Source organism: Atractosteus spatula, chromosome 3 (genome assembly GCF_055471065.1).
Source record: "Atractosteus spatula isolate fAtrSpa1 chromosome 3, fAtrSpa1.hap1, whole genome shotgun sequence".
NCBI lineage: Eukaryota > Metazoa > Chordata > Actinopteri > Semionotiformes > Lepisosteidae > Atractosteus > Atractosteus spatula.
Genome location: NC_142708.1, coordinates 76,377,819 through 76,397,682, shown reverse-complemented (window position 1 = coordinate 76,397,682; position 19,864 = coordinate 76,377,819). Strand labels below are relative to the sequence as shown.

Below are 19,864 nucleotides of genomic sequence, written 5' to 3'. Positions count from 1 at the left end.
ATTGCACAGCACGACGCAATATCTCCATTCCAGGCAGCGTTTGAGAGCTTGCGAGTTCTAAAGTGAAGCGTCTGCTCACCATCGCGCCCTCTGTCTGCGGATGGGCTTTTCCCCAGTTCCTCTCTGGAAGCCTCCACCACCAGGAAGACACCAGCACATACACCTTGAACTCCAGCATCAGCTCAGGCTCCAGAAACTGACAGTCCGCAGTGAGAGGATTTAGCCTAATAAAAACTCAGCCACAGTACCCACCAGTGATGGACTTATACAGATTCTTTCATTTTATTGGCTTGTAACTGTCAAGACCAAAGAATGAGGTCTCTGATGGAGTAGTGTTTCACTGAGCCAGGCTGAGCAGCAGGATCTTGACCGTCTAGGACCAACGGACATCCCTCTTCCATAGTGGGGTGTGAATTTGGACCCAAATCTGGTGCCATTTAAAATGTTAATTTCACTAAATGTGATGTACAGTAGTAGGCATGTCTTTAATGACATCAATTAAATTTCATGGTAATTGTTTTTAAAAACTGATTTTATGATCACTTTTTAGACTTGTACAGATAATTAATAAATTTCAAATTACTCTATAAAGAGTATGTGCCAAGTCAAACACTGTTGTGATGTATGGCACAAGAAGTCAGCCGAATTGTGGAATTTATACAAACGAGGCTGGCCTGGCCTTCCAACACAACGCGATATGGGTGTCGCCTTGAAATAATTAAAAACATCAGTCTTGCTCAGAATTACTTTTTGCACATCAGCTACTGCTAAACAACTGACATCAGTGTAATTAAGGTACAAGCCTAGAGTCTGTACAGTTTAGGACATACATATACAACAAAAATCCAGTGACTGAAAATCAAATAATCATTAGAATGTTTTTTTACCTACAAGGCTTTTTGTTAAAATTCTGAAACATCAAGGATTTTAGAAACCAGAGCCCCTCCTCTCCCTCCCTGGCTGTTTAACACACAATTTTCCTAAACGGTTGTACTCGGCAGACACTGAAATCTCAGCCATACTGGTCAGCAGTAGATCATACCCGACGTTCTCACAATGGAATGGAATTCACAACGGAACAGACAGCGGTGGCTCTGTAGTTTTAAATATGGAGATATGTGTTGCCCCCCCCACCCTGCCCCCATCCCATATCAAAAAACAAATACAGTACGTCACATTATACTTCACTGAATCTTCCAAAAAAATATAAAAAAAATCTGGAAAAAGTTTATATATACTTTATCTGTCATATCCAAAGGATAGTTTACCAATTTGTTTAGTGTCCATTATCTCCTGTCCCCGATGCCCCGTCAAATGAAACATTAATTTCTGCATTAATTATTCTTAAATCTCTCGTTATAAAGATGAGGTTAGTTAATCGTTCTTCTTCTCTCCCTCTGGTTTGTCTGTGACAGCCACGCCCGCCGTCCCGGCCACCTGCTCGGGCTTTCCTGTCGTGTGATCCACCCCACTGGTCCCAAACTCGTTCACGCGGTTGGGATCCACGCGGTAGATCCACCGCTGGTACAGGTAGATGAAGAACACCACATCTGCAGAAGGGGGACGGGACGGTGAGAAAGGCGAAGAGACGCGTACACTCCCAGGTGCTGCAAGCCCACACTGCGGCATGGCTCGGCGCGCTGCAGCTCCAGACTGACTGCACGGCTGCTGCTCGAGCCCCGCCACCTCCTGAATCACAGGTCGGCTTCCCAGGACACGAGCAGAGAACCAGAGACATTTGTTTCTTTAAAGGATACCTGTATATTTCTCAGAATATTCTCAGTCAGTAATGCCTAATAAGAAGGCAGAAAATGTAATTTTCTGGAATCGAGCCCTACGTGTCAATAAGGTATTTATGTTCTGGGAAACAAAGTGACGATTTTAACAAAAGCTGCCCAGCCACTCTGTTGAAGCTCTCAGACGAAGCTGGATGCCATCAGCTACTAGCAAGCAAGCGAAGGAGATGGGCTGCACAGGCTACTCTTGTTACCCCTCTTACGTTAGTCGCCTTATTGGGCAGATTCTTTTACGCCGTGGGGTTTTTGCTCCTGCACACAAACACTATAAATACACACAGCAGCACAATTCTTACCGTCTCTGAGGCAGCCTATTCTGTACATCATGGGCATCTTAATGACAAAGGCGAACAGGTCGTCGATGAAGGTGTTCAGAGCTTTGTAGGTGAGCATCCTCCATGGGAGGTGAGCGACTGACTTCAGCTTGTAGTTAATGAAGAGCTGAGGAGTCATTGTGATGAACCCTGGGGACAGCAGGAGGGAGAGAACGATCAGGCCTGCTTCTTCCTTCTGCTCCCTGTTCCCAGCGCCCCATAAACACACGAGCCTCTGGGGCTCTGCTCCCTGCGGCTGCGGCTGCCACGGACCCACGCGCAACAAAGGCTCAAGCAGAAAGGCTAAAGAATTCTAAAGCACCACTTAATATTCCCGCGACAGCCAGGAAAATACATCACACACATTTGTATTGACTATTTCTTGGAGTATAAAAAAAGAAAACGACCATGACTATGTTTTCTGTTCATATTTCAAGTTGAAACTATCAATTTTTGAAATCCATAAACACGAGTACCACACATTGGAAAAGCGCTGTTGAAAGTGTGCATTATGGGATATATCCCCACTCCATTAAAGACCTGTAGATTTCAGTACTGTAAACTGTTGACATCTAGCGCACTAGGAGGCCTCACTCATGGTTTCAGACAGCAGATTAATGAAGGTACTTACCAAAGGTTAACAAAAAGCCATAGAGCATGCTAAGAACCCAAGAATACCATCCTTTGTGCTCTACGTATAACAAGCTATAAACAGCATAGCAGCCCAGTAATGGGAAGAGGAGCCAGGACAGATACCGAAACGCCATCTAAAAACACACACAGGAGAAAACACAAAACAGAGCCAGTTACATTGTCGCCACAATGACTGCAACAGCATTATATTGTGCAGAATGTGCCCGTCATGAAGTGCTTTATAATATCCCTTCATTGTTTCAAGGTACCAACAGTGCTGTCCTCGAAACACATCCCAATACTGCATTATAAGGAAAATCATGTTTCTAGTATTACAATAACAACAATAATAACAAGTAATAGCAATATAAGATCACATGGCACTACTGAGCAGACAAGATTATGCTGAGGAGTCCTTACTCACATCGTCATAGATTTTGGTGGAGGACTGCACATATGTGGACTTGTCTTTGAATGTTAAGCGTGGGAACAGTCCTGCCACTCGGTTTTCTCTGTCCAGCTGAAGGAAAATGGACAAACATTACAGCAATTCTCTACTACGAATAAACAAGCTGTCACCAAACCACATCTCTGAGAAACACTCAATTCAAGACCAGAGTGAAATTTGAGAATGTCTCTGATGCTTCTTAAAACTTAGAGTAAGAGGAGCTTTTAGTGCAACACCTGTTCCAATTTTTTTAATAAAGTTAATTTAAGCTGAAATACAAAAACAAGCCATACCCAGGTGATCTTAAGTAGGCATAGCTTAAATGAAACACTCATTTAAAAATACAGCTTTATGTATTTAATCACAATTGCCATCTCCCTTCAGAGAGAGAAAATTCAACAGAAAGAATAAAGGAGTTAAAAGTCCAACCCTGCTCCCCAGCCCCCGACTCCCCTGCCAGCTCACCCTGACGTCCATGACTTTGGTGATCTTCCAGAAGTCGATGAGCAGCCCAATGAACACGCTGACCTGCACCACGAAGTTGGTTTCGTTATCCAGGATGTAGAGCAGCACTACAAGGGACTGGAACACCCCGAAGAAGACGGAGCGCACGGAGAGCCCCTCCAGAGACTGCCGGCTGTTCCAGAACTGAATATCTGGGGGTGGGAGAAGGCACCTTCAGCACAGACCCGACACCAGCCTGCTCAGCTCACACCATCGCTGGCACGTCTGCCAGGAGCAGGTGTCTCCCGCCCCCTTCCATACACTGCTTTTGTGTGGGTGCTTGGAAATTAACTTCAGAAAATGTACTCATGACGTCCCGGATCAATATAATGTTATGACCCAAACCAGCAGGTTCTAACAGGCTAAATGCTCTTCATCTCATTTGTAACTAGTTACTACTACATTAACTTTCCTCTTAATGAAGCACTCCTCACTGTAAAAGCTCGTTATTCTGGTATTACTACCACTTAATGCCAGTGGACCAGCATGATCAGAACAGCCCGTTTACCGTTCTTGAAGGCCAGGAACTCGAAGATGCTATGTACAATGGACACCACGATGGTCAACCCCAGGAGATAGGGGTTGGTCTCCAGCAGGGCCACCTGCAACATGGAGAGAGGTGGGCTCAGCACTGACCAGTGACCAGTGACGTGCAGTTCCACAATACTGTTAATGACTGACTACTACCACGCTGGAGTCATTATTAGCCTGCAGGGAGAAAATATTCTACTGATCTCTCATGCAAACAGTGCCCAATGGCTCCAAGATCTCTCACATTCTTTTTATTCAAAAATCAGCCTTAAAACAAACTACTGTTAAACTAGATCAACACTTGTAATGTTGTTTCTGAAATGCATAGTTTATCTACTACCTCTGTCGGTAAGTCCTATTAAATCTACTGGAAACAGTCATGGCAACCAGCACTGAGATCAGTAGTTCTTAAAACATCCTTTGTGGTGAAAATGTGCAATACTCCTTACGGTAAATTTGTAGAGCTACTTTTTGAAAGACTTGATAAGATCCTGCTATCCTCCCCACACTGACCTGAGGCCTCACTCACTCACTGTAACCATGCTGCTGCTAAAGATCAGCAGTCTTGGGGAAGTCACACTGTGCTGGCCTGTGTTGGTCACTCTATGAGCCCACTCTGGACTTCAGCAGCAGTTCTGCCCCATTCTGACCTTCACAGAGTCCTGGTCTTCATCCGACTGCTCATACATGTCCTCTCCCAGGAAGTTCCAGGGGGACTTGGTGTTCTGTGCGGCGTAGAGCTGCCAGCGCCACAGCGACAGAGGGCAGTAGGACAGGCGCAGAGGCAGGAGGTCCAGGGACTCATTAACAGGGAAGTAATCCTTCTGCAGGTTCCAGTAGTCATTGAAATACACAATGGGGTAGTAGTCCCCACTCACGGCGTCAAACTTCACATCTACAGAGACAGAACATGAGTAGAATGAGCCACAGCTGAGCAGTTGGTATTCATACAACAGGACCCAGGGCTTTTCGCTTTATAAGGATGCTACCAAAAGCACGTGTGTTTCACCCGTTATACAACTATCTCTCATGAAAAAACCTTTGGTGAACACTTAAAAGGGCAGTAGAGACTAGAGGGATTCACATTATCTTTTCAACAGCTTGAAAAGAGCAGACTGCACTGACCTGTCTCTGTGAAACAAAAGATAAGATCACTTTATTAGCCCTATACAATTTCTTGTATTAGGAATTTGTCTTTTCACAGACCCCAGCTTGCTCTCCATGAGACACACAGACAGGGAGAGAAGCTGGGGGTCAGAGCGCAGGGTCAGCCATTTATACAGCACCCCTGGAGCAGTTGGGGTTCAGGGCCTTGCTCAGGGGCCCAACACAGTAGGATTCCTCTGCCAGCCGCGGGATTTGAACCGGCAACCTTCCAGCCACAGGCACAGATCCTGAGCCACAGAGCCACCGCACCGAACCAAAAGATGTAGCTGGCTGAAGCCTGGTGGCTTTTTCTCACTAAGAGCTCGTCTTGAGTTGCAGCAGAGTAAGGCCGGCTGAAACACACAGCAGCAGCCGGTTCACTCACACTGATCCAGGGGCTGCGGGACTGCCCCCTTCACCCAGGCTGTGTGATCGTCAACCATGTTGATGGTTAGGTTGGGGTGCCAGTGTGAGATCACCTCCACAGGGCCAAAGTCCTCTGCCCGCTGCAAGGAGCAAGAAAACAATCTAGAGTTTACATGACATTAAAAGTCTGTATGTATGCAAAAAACAAGCCTCCACTGCAGCTTTCAGAGCCTGTCAGAGAGGTAAAAAAATCCAATAGTGAGACTAGAATAGAAAGCAGAAAGCATGGTTTGAGGGGAGCAGGAGATACATTTGGCTCACATATTGCTTTGAGCTGACTGAACTGCATAAGGTAGGAACAATGCATAATTTACAAAAACATTTATTCATAATTTACTAATCATTTATAATCATAGCTGATCAATAATAAGCTGAATGCAAATAAGACAACCTTTACCCGAAACAACAAAGGTTGTCATTTTAATCATGAAGACAAAAGACTGTAGTTTACAAGTTAGTTTGACATTCATGCAGTTACAAAATTCACTAAGGCAATATAACAGTATTGGAAGTGTCATCTAGTATTTGGGCATTTATACCTTAATCATCTCTGGGTCTGCCTCCGTCTCTCCAGTTAACAGGTTCTTCGTCTTTAGAAACCTTCTGCGTTTATACTTGTTTAGCACTGAGAAAAAAATATACATGATTAATTTGTCTTCTGTTTCTGTAAAAGTGTACAAAAGTACCTTATTTTGTATAGTGTGAACAAAACCTGACTGACATTTAATAAACGTAATGAACTGAATGAATTAACTGAATGCTTTTTAGACACAGCTCTGTTAGACTAGGGTCAGAAGCAGTGACTTAGGACGTTCTGCAACATATCTGGCAGAAATCACTGACTGCTGCACTCAGACTTCTCTTAGGCCACCAAGACATCACAGACATCGGATACTGTAGATTCATGTATAAGGTAGAACTGCAAAATAGATATTTCAGGGATACTCGGGACATTAGGAATTAAAAAGACTATTTCCCAATAAGAGTGAAAAGTCAGGAGCCACAGTAATGGCCTAACCACAGGTCTTTCCCAGGAAGGTCCTCCAGACTGCAGTCTCACTATTATACTTCCCAGCTGAGCTCTTGACTGACACTTTTGTCATCTTTATAAATAAAGTCAAATAATTTATTTAGTTTTCAGCTCTGAAATGTTTACAAATGGTTTAATTAACGTTCAGCTGGAATAAAACCCAGGACCAGAATGGGAAGTCCTGGCCTTCAAGATAAAAAAGTATCCGTCTTTAAGCAGAAGCACTTTTCATTTATTGTCTTTTTAATTCTATTCATTATTGGAATCATGTGCTTGATAAATATGAAATTTAATTTTAAGGGTGTGCAAACATTACTTCTAATGTGTCTCCAGATGTATATATTTATGTCAGCAGCCATATCACCCTGCAGCTCACAGCTAGCAGCCCACTGAAGCCCAGCAGTGTGAGCCTCGTCAGTACGTGGATGGGAGACTCCTGGGAAAAACTAAGGTTGCTGCTGGAAGAGGTGTTAGTGGGGCCAGTAGGTGGCGCTCACCCTGCTGTCTATGTGGGTCCTAATGCCCCAGTATAGTGACGGGGACACTATACTGTAAACAGGCGCCGTCCTTCAGATGAGACGTAAAACTGAGGTCCTGACTCTCTGTGGTCATTAAAAATCCCAGGGTGTTTCTCGAAAGGAGTAGGGGGGTAACCCCGACGTCCTGGCCAAATTTCCTATTGGCCTTTACCAATCATGGCCTCCTAATAATCCCCATCTCTGAACTGGCTTCATCACTCTGCTCTCCTCCCCACTAATAGCTGGTGTGTGTGGAGCGTTCTGGCACACTATGGCTGCCATCGCATTATCCAGGTGGGGCTGCACACTGGTGGGGGTGGAGGGGATCCCCATTACCTGTAAAGCGCTTTGAGTGGAGTGTCCAAAAAGCGCTATATAAGTATAAGCAATTATAATTATTGTGATTATCACATATATTTGCTTTATATAGACAATAAGGTGGAAAGTCTCTTGAAACAGCACTCAGCCTCCTCCGGCTGGAGGAGTGCGGGTCATGCCTTCACAGGTGTGTGTGGTACGTGCCCGCGGCCCGCGGCCCCCGCCCCCAGCTCAGCGCTGGACTCTTACTCCGCGACACGTGGACTGTGGCCAGGCGGCGGTACTGGCCCTTGCGCTTGGGGTCCGGGTGGAACCCACTCTTGGTGAAATAAACGTGGATGTACAAGGATCCATTCTGCTTCACCTTCTGCAGAAACGACACAAAACAAGTCACACACTGGTCAGTCACAAGCACGTCACGGCCCTGCACACAGACTTCAAGGTTCGTCACCCAGAGTACAGTCCTCAGGGACTGCAACACTTTTCTCTATTTTTTAAACTGGATACGGCTAGAGACTGCTAGCACACGCCCCGTGTTGATGGATTAACACGAGATGTGTAGAAGTTCCTAGCCTCTGATCTCTCCCTGAATCTCTGCCATGCCTGGATTTATTTTCTGGCTCTCGTTTCAATTTTCAGACACAGAAAATCCCTGAAGCCTCCTCAGTGCACTCCTTCAAAACAACACTGCACAGCAGGGCAGAGAAGTCTGGCTTGAAAACGTGCATCGTAATACTACAGACTAAAGGTCTCTGTATGTGCTCCCCTGTTTCAAGCAATACGAAACAGGAAAAATGGGATCTGCCTACTAGCAGCTTACAAGGCTGAGGGCTCCTTTCCTTTCACTATTATTCTGCAAGTGTGTCCTAGGTGAGCCCCCCCCCATCCCAGCTACGGCAGGACAGAGCAGCTCCACCCACCTCGGGCACCTCCAGCTCCTGGTAGTGTTCGTAGCAGCCGTCCCCGGCCTCCCCACTGGTCCAGTCCCCGTACACCAGGTCTCTCTGGCTCCAGTACAGGGCCTCCGTGCTGTTGAAGTCAGAGAAGTGCTCATCCTCCGAGATATACACGTGGAGATCCTGGAAACCATGAGGGAAACACGAGGTCTTGATCCTTCTCAAACTAAAATGCTGAAAGGCAATTTTAATTTACGCCACACTGCCTGTATTACTGCAACTGAGGAGCAAGCTAAGATCACTTTATTAACCATATACAATTTCTTGCATTAGGAATTTGTCTTTCGCATACCCCAGCTTGCTCTCCATGAAACACACAGACAGGGAGAGAAGCTGAGGGTCAGAGTGCAGGGTCAGCCATTGTACAGCACCCCTGGAGCAGCTGGGGTTAAGGGCCTTGCTCAGGGGCCCAGCGGAGTAGGAGTCCTCTGCTGGCTGCGGGATTTGAACCCGGCAATCTTCCAGCCACAGGCGCAGATCCTGAGCCACAGTGCCACTGGTCTGCCCGTCACAGATCACCTGAATAAAATAACTGCAACCGTTTTTAAGAAAATGTCATCCATGTTTTATTACAAAAGAAAAAGCAGCTTTAAAGGAACAGGACCCTCCTTAAGTAAGGAAAGACACCTGCAGCAGCAAACAGTGCTCCTACTGACCCTCTTCCTGGTCACAGCTGCTCACAGTGTCCCACTAATTAATTCAGCAGCTTAAGGGACCTCGACTCTTTCCTTACTTAAGGAGGGTCCTGTTCCTCTAAAGCTGCTTTTTTGTTCTGAAACAAAACATGGATGACATTTTATTATTAACAGTTCTTTTTATTCAGGCGATTCACATTTAAGCCAAGGGGACCAGACATCTGCAATGAGCACAGCAGTAAAGGCCTGTTGGACTGGAAATCACAGGGAAGCCACTACATGTTGGAGCCTGAAACACAGATCCTCTCAGGGCTTTCCTTTCCTTATTGGTCTTTGATACTGCGCGACTTCTGTGCTGACTAACACATAAAAAAAATGCAGTTATGAAGTATCAGCCCTAGCCCAGAAAAGATGTGCATATCTGCTTATGAAATATCTTGGAGATACACCTTGAAAGAAAGGCCCATGCAATCCTAGCACTTACATTTCATCCGTCTCTGCTTCTTAAGGAGCAGAGGTGTCCAAAAACAGAAACCTGCCTTAAATCACAGGGATTTAATTCAGTTCTGAACCTCCACACCATAACGAAACTTTTAATGTGTCACTGCAAAGGTGAAAAAGTCCATGAAATCACAACGCCGCAGACAGGCAGCGCAAACATGTCTGAACTGAGGAGATAATCCTGGACACCCCAGATTTCGCACCGTGTTTAGACCTGGCCTGGAGACAAAATAAGAGCGCCGGCAGTGCAAAGGTCACGCAGGGGTCATGCAGACTGTACGCCGTGTGCACTGTCCAAGCGCACGAGACAGCTGGTTCGTCACCAGGGGTAGGGGGGCTGTACCATGAGCGTGTCCTTGGGGAACAGGTTCCTGCTGGGCACCCTCGGGGCTCCCGGCGGAGAGCTCTGGTCCGGCGTGGAGGGCCCTCGGCGAAACCAGCTGCTGATCGCCCAGATGATGAAAATCCTATAGGAAACAACGGGAGAGTTAACAGACAACGACTCCCGCAGGCACTGTGGGGAAAAGAAACAAGTGTGTTTTCACAGGGAGCCTCACTCGGCACCTTGTGGCTTCGAACACTGGTCAGCATGTGGACCAGGCTGGGGCTCTCCTGACCAGACCTGGTCAGCGTGTGGACCAGACTGGGGCTCTCCTGACCAGACCTGGTCAGCGTGTGGACCAGGCTGGGGCTCTCCTGACCAGACCTGGTCAGCGTGTGGACCAGGCTGGGGCTCTCCTGACCAGACCTGGTCAGCGTGTGGACCAGGCTGGGGCTCTCCTGACCAGACCTGGTCAGCGTGTGGACCAGACTGGGGCTCTCCTGACCAGACCTGGTCAGCGTGTGGACCAGACTGGGGCTCTCCTGACCAGACCTGGTCAGCGTGTGGACCAGACTGGGGCTCTCCTGACCAGACCTGGTCAGCGTGTGGATAGGCTGCGGCCCTCCTGTCCAGACCTGGTCAGCGTGTGGATAGGCTGCAGCCCTCCTGTCCAGACCTGGTCAGCGTGTGGACGAGGCTGCGGCCCTCCTGTCCAGACCTGGTCGGCGTGTGGACTAGGCTGCGGCCCTCCTGTCCAGACCTGGTCGGCGTGTGGACTAGGCTGCGGCCCTCCTGTCCAGACCTGGTCAGCGTGTGGACTAGGCTGCGGCTCTCCTGACCAGACCTGGTCAGCGTGTGGATAGGCTGCGGCCCTCCTGACCAGACCTGGTCAGCGTGTGGACCAGGCTGCGGCCCTCCTGTCCAGACCTGGTCAGCGTGTGGACCAGGCTGCGGCCCACCTGACCAGACCTGGTCAGTGTAACCGGACAAAGCGCGGCCTCTTTCAGCACACAATGGCGCAAACAGTCTACAGCCAACAAGCAATATTAATAAAGCACTTCAGAAATCAGAAGCCCACAAGGTTCGCAAGACTTTTTAAGGTATAAGCAGAGACACATGGAACACTACTGTGCGGCAAAAAATCAGTATTCAAACTTTTTAAAAGACCTGTGTGTCTTTTTTGAAAAATTCGAAACCGTTACAAAATTGTGCAGGAAAAGGAAATGGGTCCATGTGATATGCAAAAAATATCAATCGTGCCCTGAAAAATGATAAGTATTATCTGATTACAGGGGCCAGTTATGAGGAACAAAATAATCACTTCAACTTCTCTATGCATGTATTACCAATGCTTGTAAAAAATCTAATAATTACGGACCAATCTGAAATGAACAGCACAATCTTCATTCTTTACAGCTAACGTGTGGTAGAAGCAGAGACAAACACTGGTACCTGTTTAATCATCTATAGCAGCTCTAGTTCTGGTGCAGCAACACTCCATGTGAGATTTCACAATTTTCTCAAAACTTTCGTCTGAGCACGTCTGTCAAGCCTCTGTAGGGTTCAGGCAGAGCAGCAGCTCTATAAATACCAGCCATGTTACAACACCTACGATTATCCCTTCAATTACCTGTAATGATCGAGTCCATTGACACCAATTACAGTTTCCAATAATAAACAAACAGCCCTGCAACACACAGGTGCTTCACTGCTCACATATTTAAAGGCATCTGTCCCAGCAGGAGAGTTTCAGACTGAAAAGTCTAATATCTGCACACTTTTCAGGTGCTCTACTAACTGTGTGATGCTCAAGTCGAAAAAGTGTGAAATAAAATTTCAAAACCCTTTAAGCATTTGGTTGTATTTTGATTGACATTTTGATTTCAGAAATGTCAGGTTTTCAGTTTGCTTTTCTATTGGAAAACAATTTACCAGGCTTAATCTTAATCTCCGGATTTTTTTCTGTTTGAAATCTGTGGCACACTCCCTTTACTCCTGTCTATTCCCACAGGAATAATGTCCACCACAGTGCAAATGGCTATTATGAATGGAATACAGCAGCATGATGCTCACATGCACTCTCGCAACAGCCCTTTCTACAGAGCTCTGTCCAGGTCTGCTGCCCGTCCACAGCACTGGTCTTGGCCAGTTCGAATGTGCACTCGCTGATAGCATCTGCATGTACGGATGTCCGAATCAACAGGGCCCTTTCCGGTGGATGAAGACCTTTCCGCACATAATTCGCCTCTGTCAGTTCTTTGCCGAAATGAAGGAAGAATCCAGAGCTCAAAGAAGGTGCCCTGCTAGTTTTCCCTCCTGCATGGGTACGGCTGGGGAGGAGGTGGCTGGCTCTGACCTGGGGAGAGGCCAGACCAGCCACTGCCAGGCCTCTCAAGCAGCAAGCAGACTTATTAATACACCCTGAGATTTATGTACATAGAAGGCAATTTATGTCATTTTAAATGGGATCACATCCATGAATATCAGAACATATTCTATAATAATAATAAACTATTTTATATAGCACCTTTAAAGGTGGCTTCTCAAAGCATGTAACCAAATGACAACAGCAATAAATAAGAAGAATACACAAGGTAAAACACAATTACAATACACAGAGGAGACCGTGGATGGTGATACTGGGTACAGTAGGAGCAGAGGGCTAAAGAATGGAACCAGTTCAGTAAAGGCTCTTCTAAAGAAGAAGGTTTTGAGTCTGGATTTGAAGGAGTTTAGAGAAGGAGACTCTCTGATATCTCTGCAGAGAGAGTTCCAGAGTTTTGGGGCGCAGCAGGAGAAGGCCCTGTCACCCATAGAGTGTAGACGGGCTTGGGGGACTGTTAGGAGAGCAGAATTAGAAGAGCGAAGGTTGTGAGGTGGGGAGTAGGGTGATAATAGCTCAGACAGGTACTGAGGTGCCAAGCCATGCAGAGCCTTATAGGTGAGCATGAGGAATTTGAAGTCTACATGGAATTTGACCGGAAGCCAGTGCAAGGACTTCAGGACAGGAGTAATGTGATCACTTGCACTAGACCTGGTCAGGGTTCTGGCTGCTGAATTTTGGACAGACTGGAGTTTGTTCAAAGTAGATTTAGATACCCCAGCGAGTAGCGCACTACAGTAGTCAATTTGAGAGAACACAAATGTGTTGATCAGCTTTTCAGCCACAGTTAGTGATGACATAGGGCATAGTCTAGCGATATTTCTGAGATGGAAAAAAAGATGTTTTGACAATATCCTGCACGTGGGTCAAATGTTAAGCCAGATTCAAATATAACCTCAAGGTTTTTCAATTTAGATTGAAGCTCAAGTACAGAACCATCTACAGAAAGGGTTACAGGACTGGCTTTACAAAGTTGATGGGGGGTGCCAATAAGCATGACTTCAGTCTTGTCGCAGTTAAGATTAAGAACATTTTGAGTCATCCAAGTTTTTATGTCAGAGATGCCATTAGACAGAATAGAGACAGCCACATCATGTAAATGCTGAAAAGCAAGGGGCCCAGTTTTGAGCCCTGAGGAACACCAGACTTAACAAGACTGATTTCAGACCTATACACATTAAGAGAGACAAAGTGACAGCGATCAGTGAGGTAAGACTTGAACCATTTGAGAGCAGTGTCAGAAACTCCAACCAGTTTCAAGGCGAGAAAGTAAGATGCCATGGTCACCAGTGTCAAAAGCAGCACTGAGATCGATAACCTTTCACTCCAAGCAGTCTGGTGGTTTACAAAAAACACATAACAGTCTGGCTCCTGTAGAGTACTGGAGCACATTTCTACCAATGCACAAGGGTTGTGTCAGCACAGGAGCTCACAACTGGCCCTGTAGGGCTGCTGAGACCCACTTTTATAGTCTAACCAGCATCTAACCCTTCAGGTGTGGATTCATATCCTAGGCTGGAGTTGGGTTATCGTGAATAAGAGACACTTAGCACAAATAAAAGCATTATTTGCTCCTTCACCTTTCATCTTCATACCCTGCCATGTTTCTGTCTGTTTCTCACTGTTATCATTTATTTCTCAGAACTTCTGCACTGTTTGTGCTCGGCACACTTAACTTTGTAGTTTTTCAGCAGACACTGGGGAAAACTCTCTAATCCGACACATTTTAGAGCCCTAAACTGCTGCATTCTGGATGCTGTAGTTTTCTTTCTGATCATCGCTGATGAAGTAATTTGATTGTAATCTAGTCAGCTGTACACGTCACACTGTCCAATATGTGAATGAACTTATCAATGAACAAGTAATAAATAGGTCTATTCCACGCTGAAAAGAGAAGAAAGAAAACAACGTTTCGGCCGTGGAGCACCCGATGTGTACACCTGAAGAAGGCTCCACAGCCGAAACGTTGTGTTTTCTTTCTTCTCTTTTCAGCAGGGAATAAACCTTTACATGTTCATTTTCAGCCTATGCCTGCTGATGCAGCTCCCCACCTGAACTACTTCAACTTCCTTCTAGAGGATGGTTTTGCATATTGACAGGCCCTTGGCAAGAACACCCAATGTACTCCAGAGTCCCAGCCGCACAACATCTACCCCGTGGCCTCTAGTCATGTCGGCCCAGTGCAGGGGAGATGGCACACACCTGAAGAGGACGCCCTTGATGACCTGCCAGGCGTTGGGGGGCGGCTGTGGCGGCGGCTGCTGCTGCTGCTGCTGCTGCTGCTGCTGCTGCTGCTGCTGCTGTGGGTTCTGTGGGTTCTGTGGGTTCTGTGGGTTCTGTGGGTTCTGTGCTGTCTGGACTGTCTGGTCCCCTCCTGCAGCCCCATTGCTGCTCACCTGCACAGACAGAAAGCGTGTTCAGGCCCCTCAGGGAACGAAACATCAACCAGCAGACGCACAGATGGAAACTATTTCAAACGGCAGAAACCAGGCACACTTTTAAAGAAGGGCTTCTGGGGGGTCTAAAACTAACCACCCAGGGATGTTGTTGATGTCAGTAATAACTAAATGAGAAAGATGGGCCACAAGACCTCCTCTCATTTGTAACCTAAATAATAAAGGCTACATTCATCTCACTATTATTCTCCCAAACCTAAGAGTCATGAGTTACCTTGCTTGCATTTCCCTACTAGCAGGTACATGACAGACAGGTTTCAAAGCTTAAGCACTCTGTACGCTGAGCCACACCTACCAGGCTGCTGCAGCCCCAAACATTTAACACCTGCATTAGGCTAGTCAAGCCCTTGATAATCTGAAAGATAATCTGGCTACTGTTTCTCCGATGATGTAAAGCCTCTTGTGGCTTTTATGCCTTTGTCTCCGAGCTGTTGAAATGTCATTTCAACTTTAGAGAATGTTTACACCAAAAACCGAACAGCTTGTAAAAAAGAAGAATATGTCTTGTGCAATTACCAAGTTACAGATCGTTCTGTCCCTGGAACACAGCAAAGGGCACTGCTGGCTTGTGCCACCTGGAGAGGAATCGGCAGTAAAACGTCAAGTTGAGCGTGAATATTCCTGGGTCTTCTCTTAAAAAGCATCAGCCGTATCTTCATTGATCAGCTTACTAGATTGTACCTTCCTACTGTGAGCTATCCAGCGGGAGTTTCCTTTGAGCTGATTTTTGCTACAAACCTAAAACCTCTACAGCAAAATCAACTCAATATTTATATTAGAATCACAGGTGGGATAAAAATCTGCTGCTGGAGGCTTATACAGTCACACATCAAGCTCCAGAGTCATAAAAACTGGGTTTTAGACTAAACAATAAATACTGCACAACAGACATTCACCAGCTTATTGTCACAGGTCCACACTGAAATCAGCAGCTGGACTCTGTCCTTGCTCACTGTGTTTGGATAAAGAGCACCAGTCACTTCAGAGTTAGTGATCTTCCTGCTTAGCATTTTAGTAGCACTTCTGACAAAAAAAACTTGTGCTTTCTAAAGCACAGCAGCACACTTAAGCTAGATGGCAGTCCTGATTTTCAGTTAGTACTCCAACCTGTCTCACTGCTCCTCTGCTCACAAGGTCACTGGAATGACAAGTGTCTGACTCATGGCAAAGGCACCACACGGCTTTGTGACCTGGGTGTCAACAAGTGTGCAAGTGTGAAACAGTGAGGAAAACACTAACAATATGGTAGAACTCTGACCTCAGATCTGTAAAAATACACACATGGATAAAACACAAATCAATTCGCTACAAATGAAATGAATGAGACAGCAGTAGGTCTCCCCCAATTTGTAAACCATGTTTTTTGTGTACAAATAAAGAGATTAGACATTAATCTGAGATTTGGACAGCACAAGGTAATTATTACCATGCAGAAACTTGCGTTCCCAGGCTTGATAATTACAACTAGATTTCACATCAGTACTTTACGAGTTAATTTTTAACAGATCTTAACACTTATCTTGCCATTGTGACAACAGCACTACCTGTAACCCTAGAGGAGGAGGACAGATGTTTACAGTTCAAACAGAGGGAACTACAGCACTTCACAGAGGAGCCTGTCCCAGGCTGACCAGCAGGACCCCTCCTCCCCTTGCTGTCTCAGCCCCAGCGCAGCGCACAGACTCGGGTGGGTCGCTCCTCGAGCTTGGGGTCACTGTTCCCCAGGAAGGAGGACTCAGCACAATCTGGGGTGTCCAGTGCCAGAGGCCTGGAGTGACCACTATCTGGGGTGTCCGGTGCCAGAGGCCTGGAGTGACCACTATCTGGGGTGTCCGGTGCCAGAGGCCTGGAGTGAGCTGAAGTTTGCATCTGAAGCACAGCAGTGGCACAGTATGCACACTGGAAAACTAGCAGACCAAAAAGAAGACCAATCATGTACATCCCTGGGCTGGGGGCAGTGACTGAATCTAGCAATGTCCCACCACCCTCTACTGGGCTGAGACATATTTAAAAGGCACGATGACTTCAGGTCTATTCATGATTGAGGTAACCTATATGGCACCTTAAACTAGGACTCACAAAGGCAATAGTAAATCAGAGCAATTTAATCACTGCAATGTCCACTCACATAAATCTTAATTAGAGCAGTTCTTCATGTTGTCAGATGGAGTATTGTGGATAATGCTGAAAGCTTAGGGGACAGAGCAATGCTATTCTCAGGACAGGAAAGGCGAGCGGCGCCGTACAGGGCGGCCAGTCCGAGCTGAAGCAGCGGCAGGGATCACAATCGCCTCCGGGCTGTCGGTGGACACAGTGCTCAGTGCGGTCTGTAATGGGAGCTTACGAACGACGTGAAGCGTCTCTCCAGACACCTCGTGCTGTATCAGGCCACACAAACCAGTCTGACGCGCAGTGTTTCCGACACTGCCATTCCGCTGCCGGTCGCTGGAGCAGCGATGCGCTCTCGACGTGCTAACAGCACCCCTCACCTCCCCCCGGTCCTCCACGCCACAGCCCGGCCTGTCGCCGGCCACACCGTGCCAAAACCGGTCATGTGACACGTTAAAGCCCTTTCATCTCGGGCCCCCAAACCGGTAACAGAAGCAGGTTTCTAGCGGCCAGACTGTTCGCATGTACCTTTCCACGCTCAGACGATGTCCAACGCGCCACGTTTCCATTAGTCTGTGCGAGCAGGGGGCAGCCCGGCTGCGCAGACACCCCTGCCCGGCTCAGCGCTGCTCCTGCGGCCAGCAGCCTCGCCGGGAGCCTTGCCAGGCCCGGCAGCGGTCCGCCGCAGCCGGAGCGCAGCTCCACTGACCCGACACGGACGCCAAAGGGCGAGATACATCTGAACCTTTGTGTGTCGGGGGCTTGCGTGGATCTGTCAATATGTCAGCGTCAGAACAAACGCAAGCCAGCCTGCTGCTCATGAAAATTAACCCGTCAGGCCGGCTGAGACAAAAAATAGGGCGACTATTTGTCATCGCCTCTCATCCGACCCAGTCACAAGGAAAAACGCCATTTATAAGCAACACTGTCGTACATTTGTTTCTTAATCTTTCAATGACTACCCACAGCAAGTGTTTCTGTTCCCTATAGACAGCTGGTGAGCTGACGCTTAAAACACGACTGTTAATGCTCGGTTGATTTAATTAAAGGAATTAAGCAAAGCACGTCCACAATGCACATCACACTATACAGATCATTTATTCATGTAGTTATAATTTATATTCATTTTCCCCATACCGCATCATCTAAAGAGAAGTCTGCTCGAGATAAGCTCCGAGAATACTTCCAAAGAAGGGAAAGACAGCGTTCTTAAGCTTTGGCCCGACTGCTTCCATGATCAACTGTTCGCGTTTTTTTCTACGGGGGTATTTTCTCAAGGCAGTTTTTTACCTCGCCGTTGCTGAGGGTGGCTTGCTGAGTGGACTGGCTCTCCTGCGCCGCCATCTTGCCTCTGTCGCTGCTGGACTGGAGCTCGCGCGTCGCGAGATCGCACGCGCTTTCTCCGCTCGCGCGACGAGGTCACATGGCAGCCCGGCGCTCCCGGAAGCGCCGCTCGCGAGGACGGGGCCTGGCAGAGAGTGCGTTGTCATGTCACACACGGTAGCACAAACACTCAAGAGACATTTTTCTTTTTGTGTCTTACGTGGTAGCAACGTTGGCAGAATGTTTACGTGGAGGCATGAGCGGATATGCTTTTCTTTGTTGACTTGTTAGCTTGTTAGATTTACGAAAATCAACTGCAGCCTGCATTTCTGTTCTGTAGAGGTGTGTGACCGCTTTCAGAGCTGGGCTCAGAGGCAGGGATATAGGTAAGATATAGGCTACACAATGGTGATGGAGGGGAGACCGCACAGTTTATTTGCCTGTATGCTGCGGTACAAAGACATTAAGAAAACACAAAACAGCAGCAGCTACAACCACAAGTTAAATAACTTTAAAAAACACGTCAGACAAGCAGTGTAAAAAGACTAAAAAACACGTCAGACAAGCAGCCACATCACCCTGCAACTCACACCTGGCAGCCCACTGAAGCTCAGCAGGTGTGAGCCTGGTCAGTACCTGGATGGGAGACCTCCTGGGAAAAACTAAGGTTGCTGCTGGAAGAGGTGTTAGTGGGGCCAGCAGGGGGCGCTCACCCTGCGGTCTGTGTGGGTCCTAATGCCCCAGTATAGTGACGGGGACACTATACTGTAAACAGGCGCTGTCCTTCGGATGAGACGTAAAACCGAGGTCCTCAATCTCTGTGGTCATTAAAATTCCTAGGGTGTTTCTCAAAAAGAGTAGGGGTGTAACCCCGGTGTCCTGGCGAAATTCCCATTGTCCTTTACCAATCATGGCCTCCTAATAATCCCCACCTCTGAACTGGCTTCATCACCCTGCTCTCTTCCCCACTGATAGCTGATGTGTGGCTGCTATCGCATCACTATCGCATCACTATCGCATCACTTCAGTGGGCACTATGGCTGCCATCGCATCATCCAGGTGGGGCTGCACACTGGTGGTGGAGGGGATCCCCATTACCTGTAAAGCGCTTTGAGTGGAGTGTCCAGAAAAGCGCTATATAAGTGTAAGCAATTATTATAATTATTATTACCCCAGTGATGGGCTGTAACACCTGTAACACCTTCCGGTCAGACGGTGAGCTGCTGCCAAACCACACTGTAATCCCACACATGAGCACACTTTTAATAGCGCACCTGTAGAATGTGGTAAGGATAGTTGAAGATCAGATTTTTTCAGCTGTCTGAGGAAGTAAAGGCACTGTTGTGCCTTCTGTGTAGCTCCAGGTACATGCTGGGACCATGTTAAATCATTAGCGATGAAGGTACGCAGGAACATGAAGCTGCTGACCATCTCAGCAGCCACCCCATTGCTGTGAATAGGGGTGTGGTCCCACCCTGCTCTCTGAAATCGGTGACCAACAGTTTGGTTTTGCTG

At 47.2% G+C, this 19,864-nt stretch overlaps 2 protein-coding genes across 2 annotated transcripts; both read right to left on the bottom strand.

Moving 5' to 3' along the window:
• Positions 1-255: 255 nt before the first annotated feature.
• Positions 256-18,439, bottom strand: clptm1 (CLPTM1 regulator of GABA type A receptor forward trafficking). Its single transcript, XM_088910968.1, has 14 exons — positions 18,317-18,439; positions 14,664-14,857; positions 10,100-10,223; positions 8,585-8,743; positions 7,914-8,031; positions 6,338-6,423; positions 5,758-5,878; positions 4,877-5,121; positions 4,204-4,297; positions 3,657-3,847; positions 3,168-3,263; positions 2,742-2,877; positions 2,093-2,260; positions 256-1,550 (listed from the first exon to the last, which is right to left on the bottom strand). The coding sequence occupies exons 1-14, from the start codon at positions 18,368-18,370 to the stop codon at positions 1,375-1,377; spliced, it is 1,962 nt and encodes a 653-aa protein (XP_088767094.1). The 5' UTR covers positions 18,371-18,439; the 3' UTR covers positions 256-1,374.
• On the bottom strand, positions 15,289-18,179 carry LOC148838809 (uncharacterized). Its single transcript, XM_088910149.1, has 4 exons — positions 18,164-18,179; positions 17,555-17,798; positions 15,442-15,492; positions 15,289-15,345 (listed from the first exon to the last, which is right to left on the bottom strand). The coding sequence occupies exons 1-4, from the start codon at positions 18,169-18,171 to the stop codon at positions 15,289-15,291; spliced, it is 360 nt and encodes a 119-aa protein (XP_088766275.1). The 5' UTR covers positions 18,172-18,179.
• Positions 18,440-19,864: the final 1,425 nt, after the last annotated feature.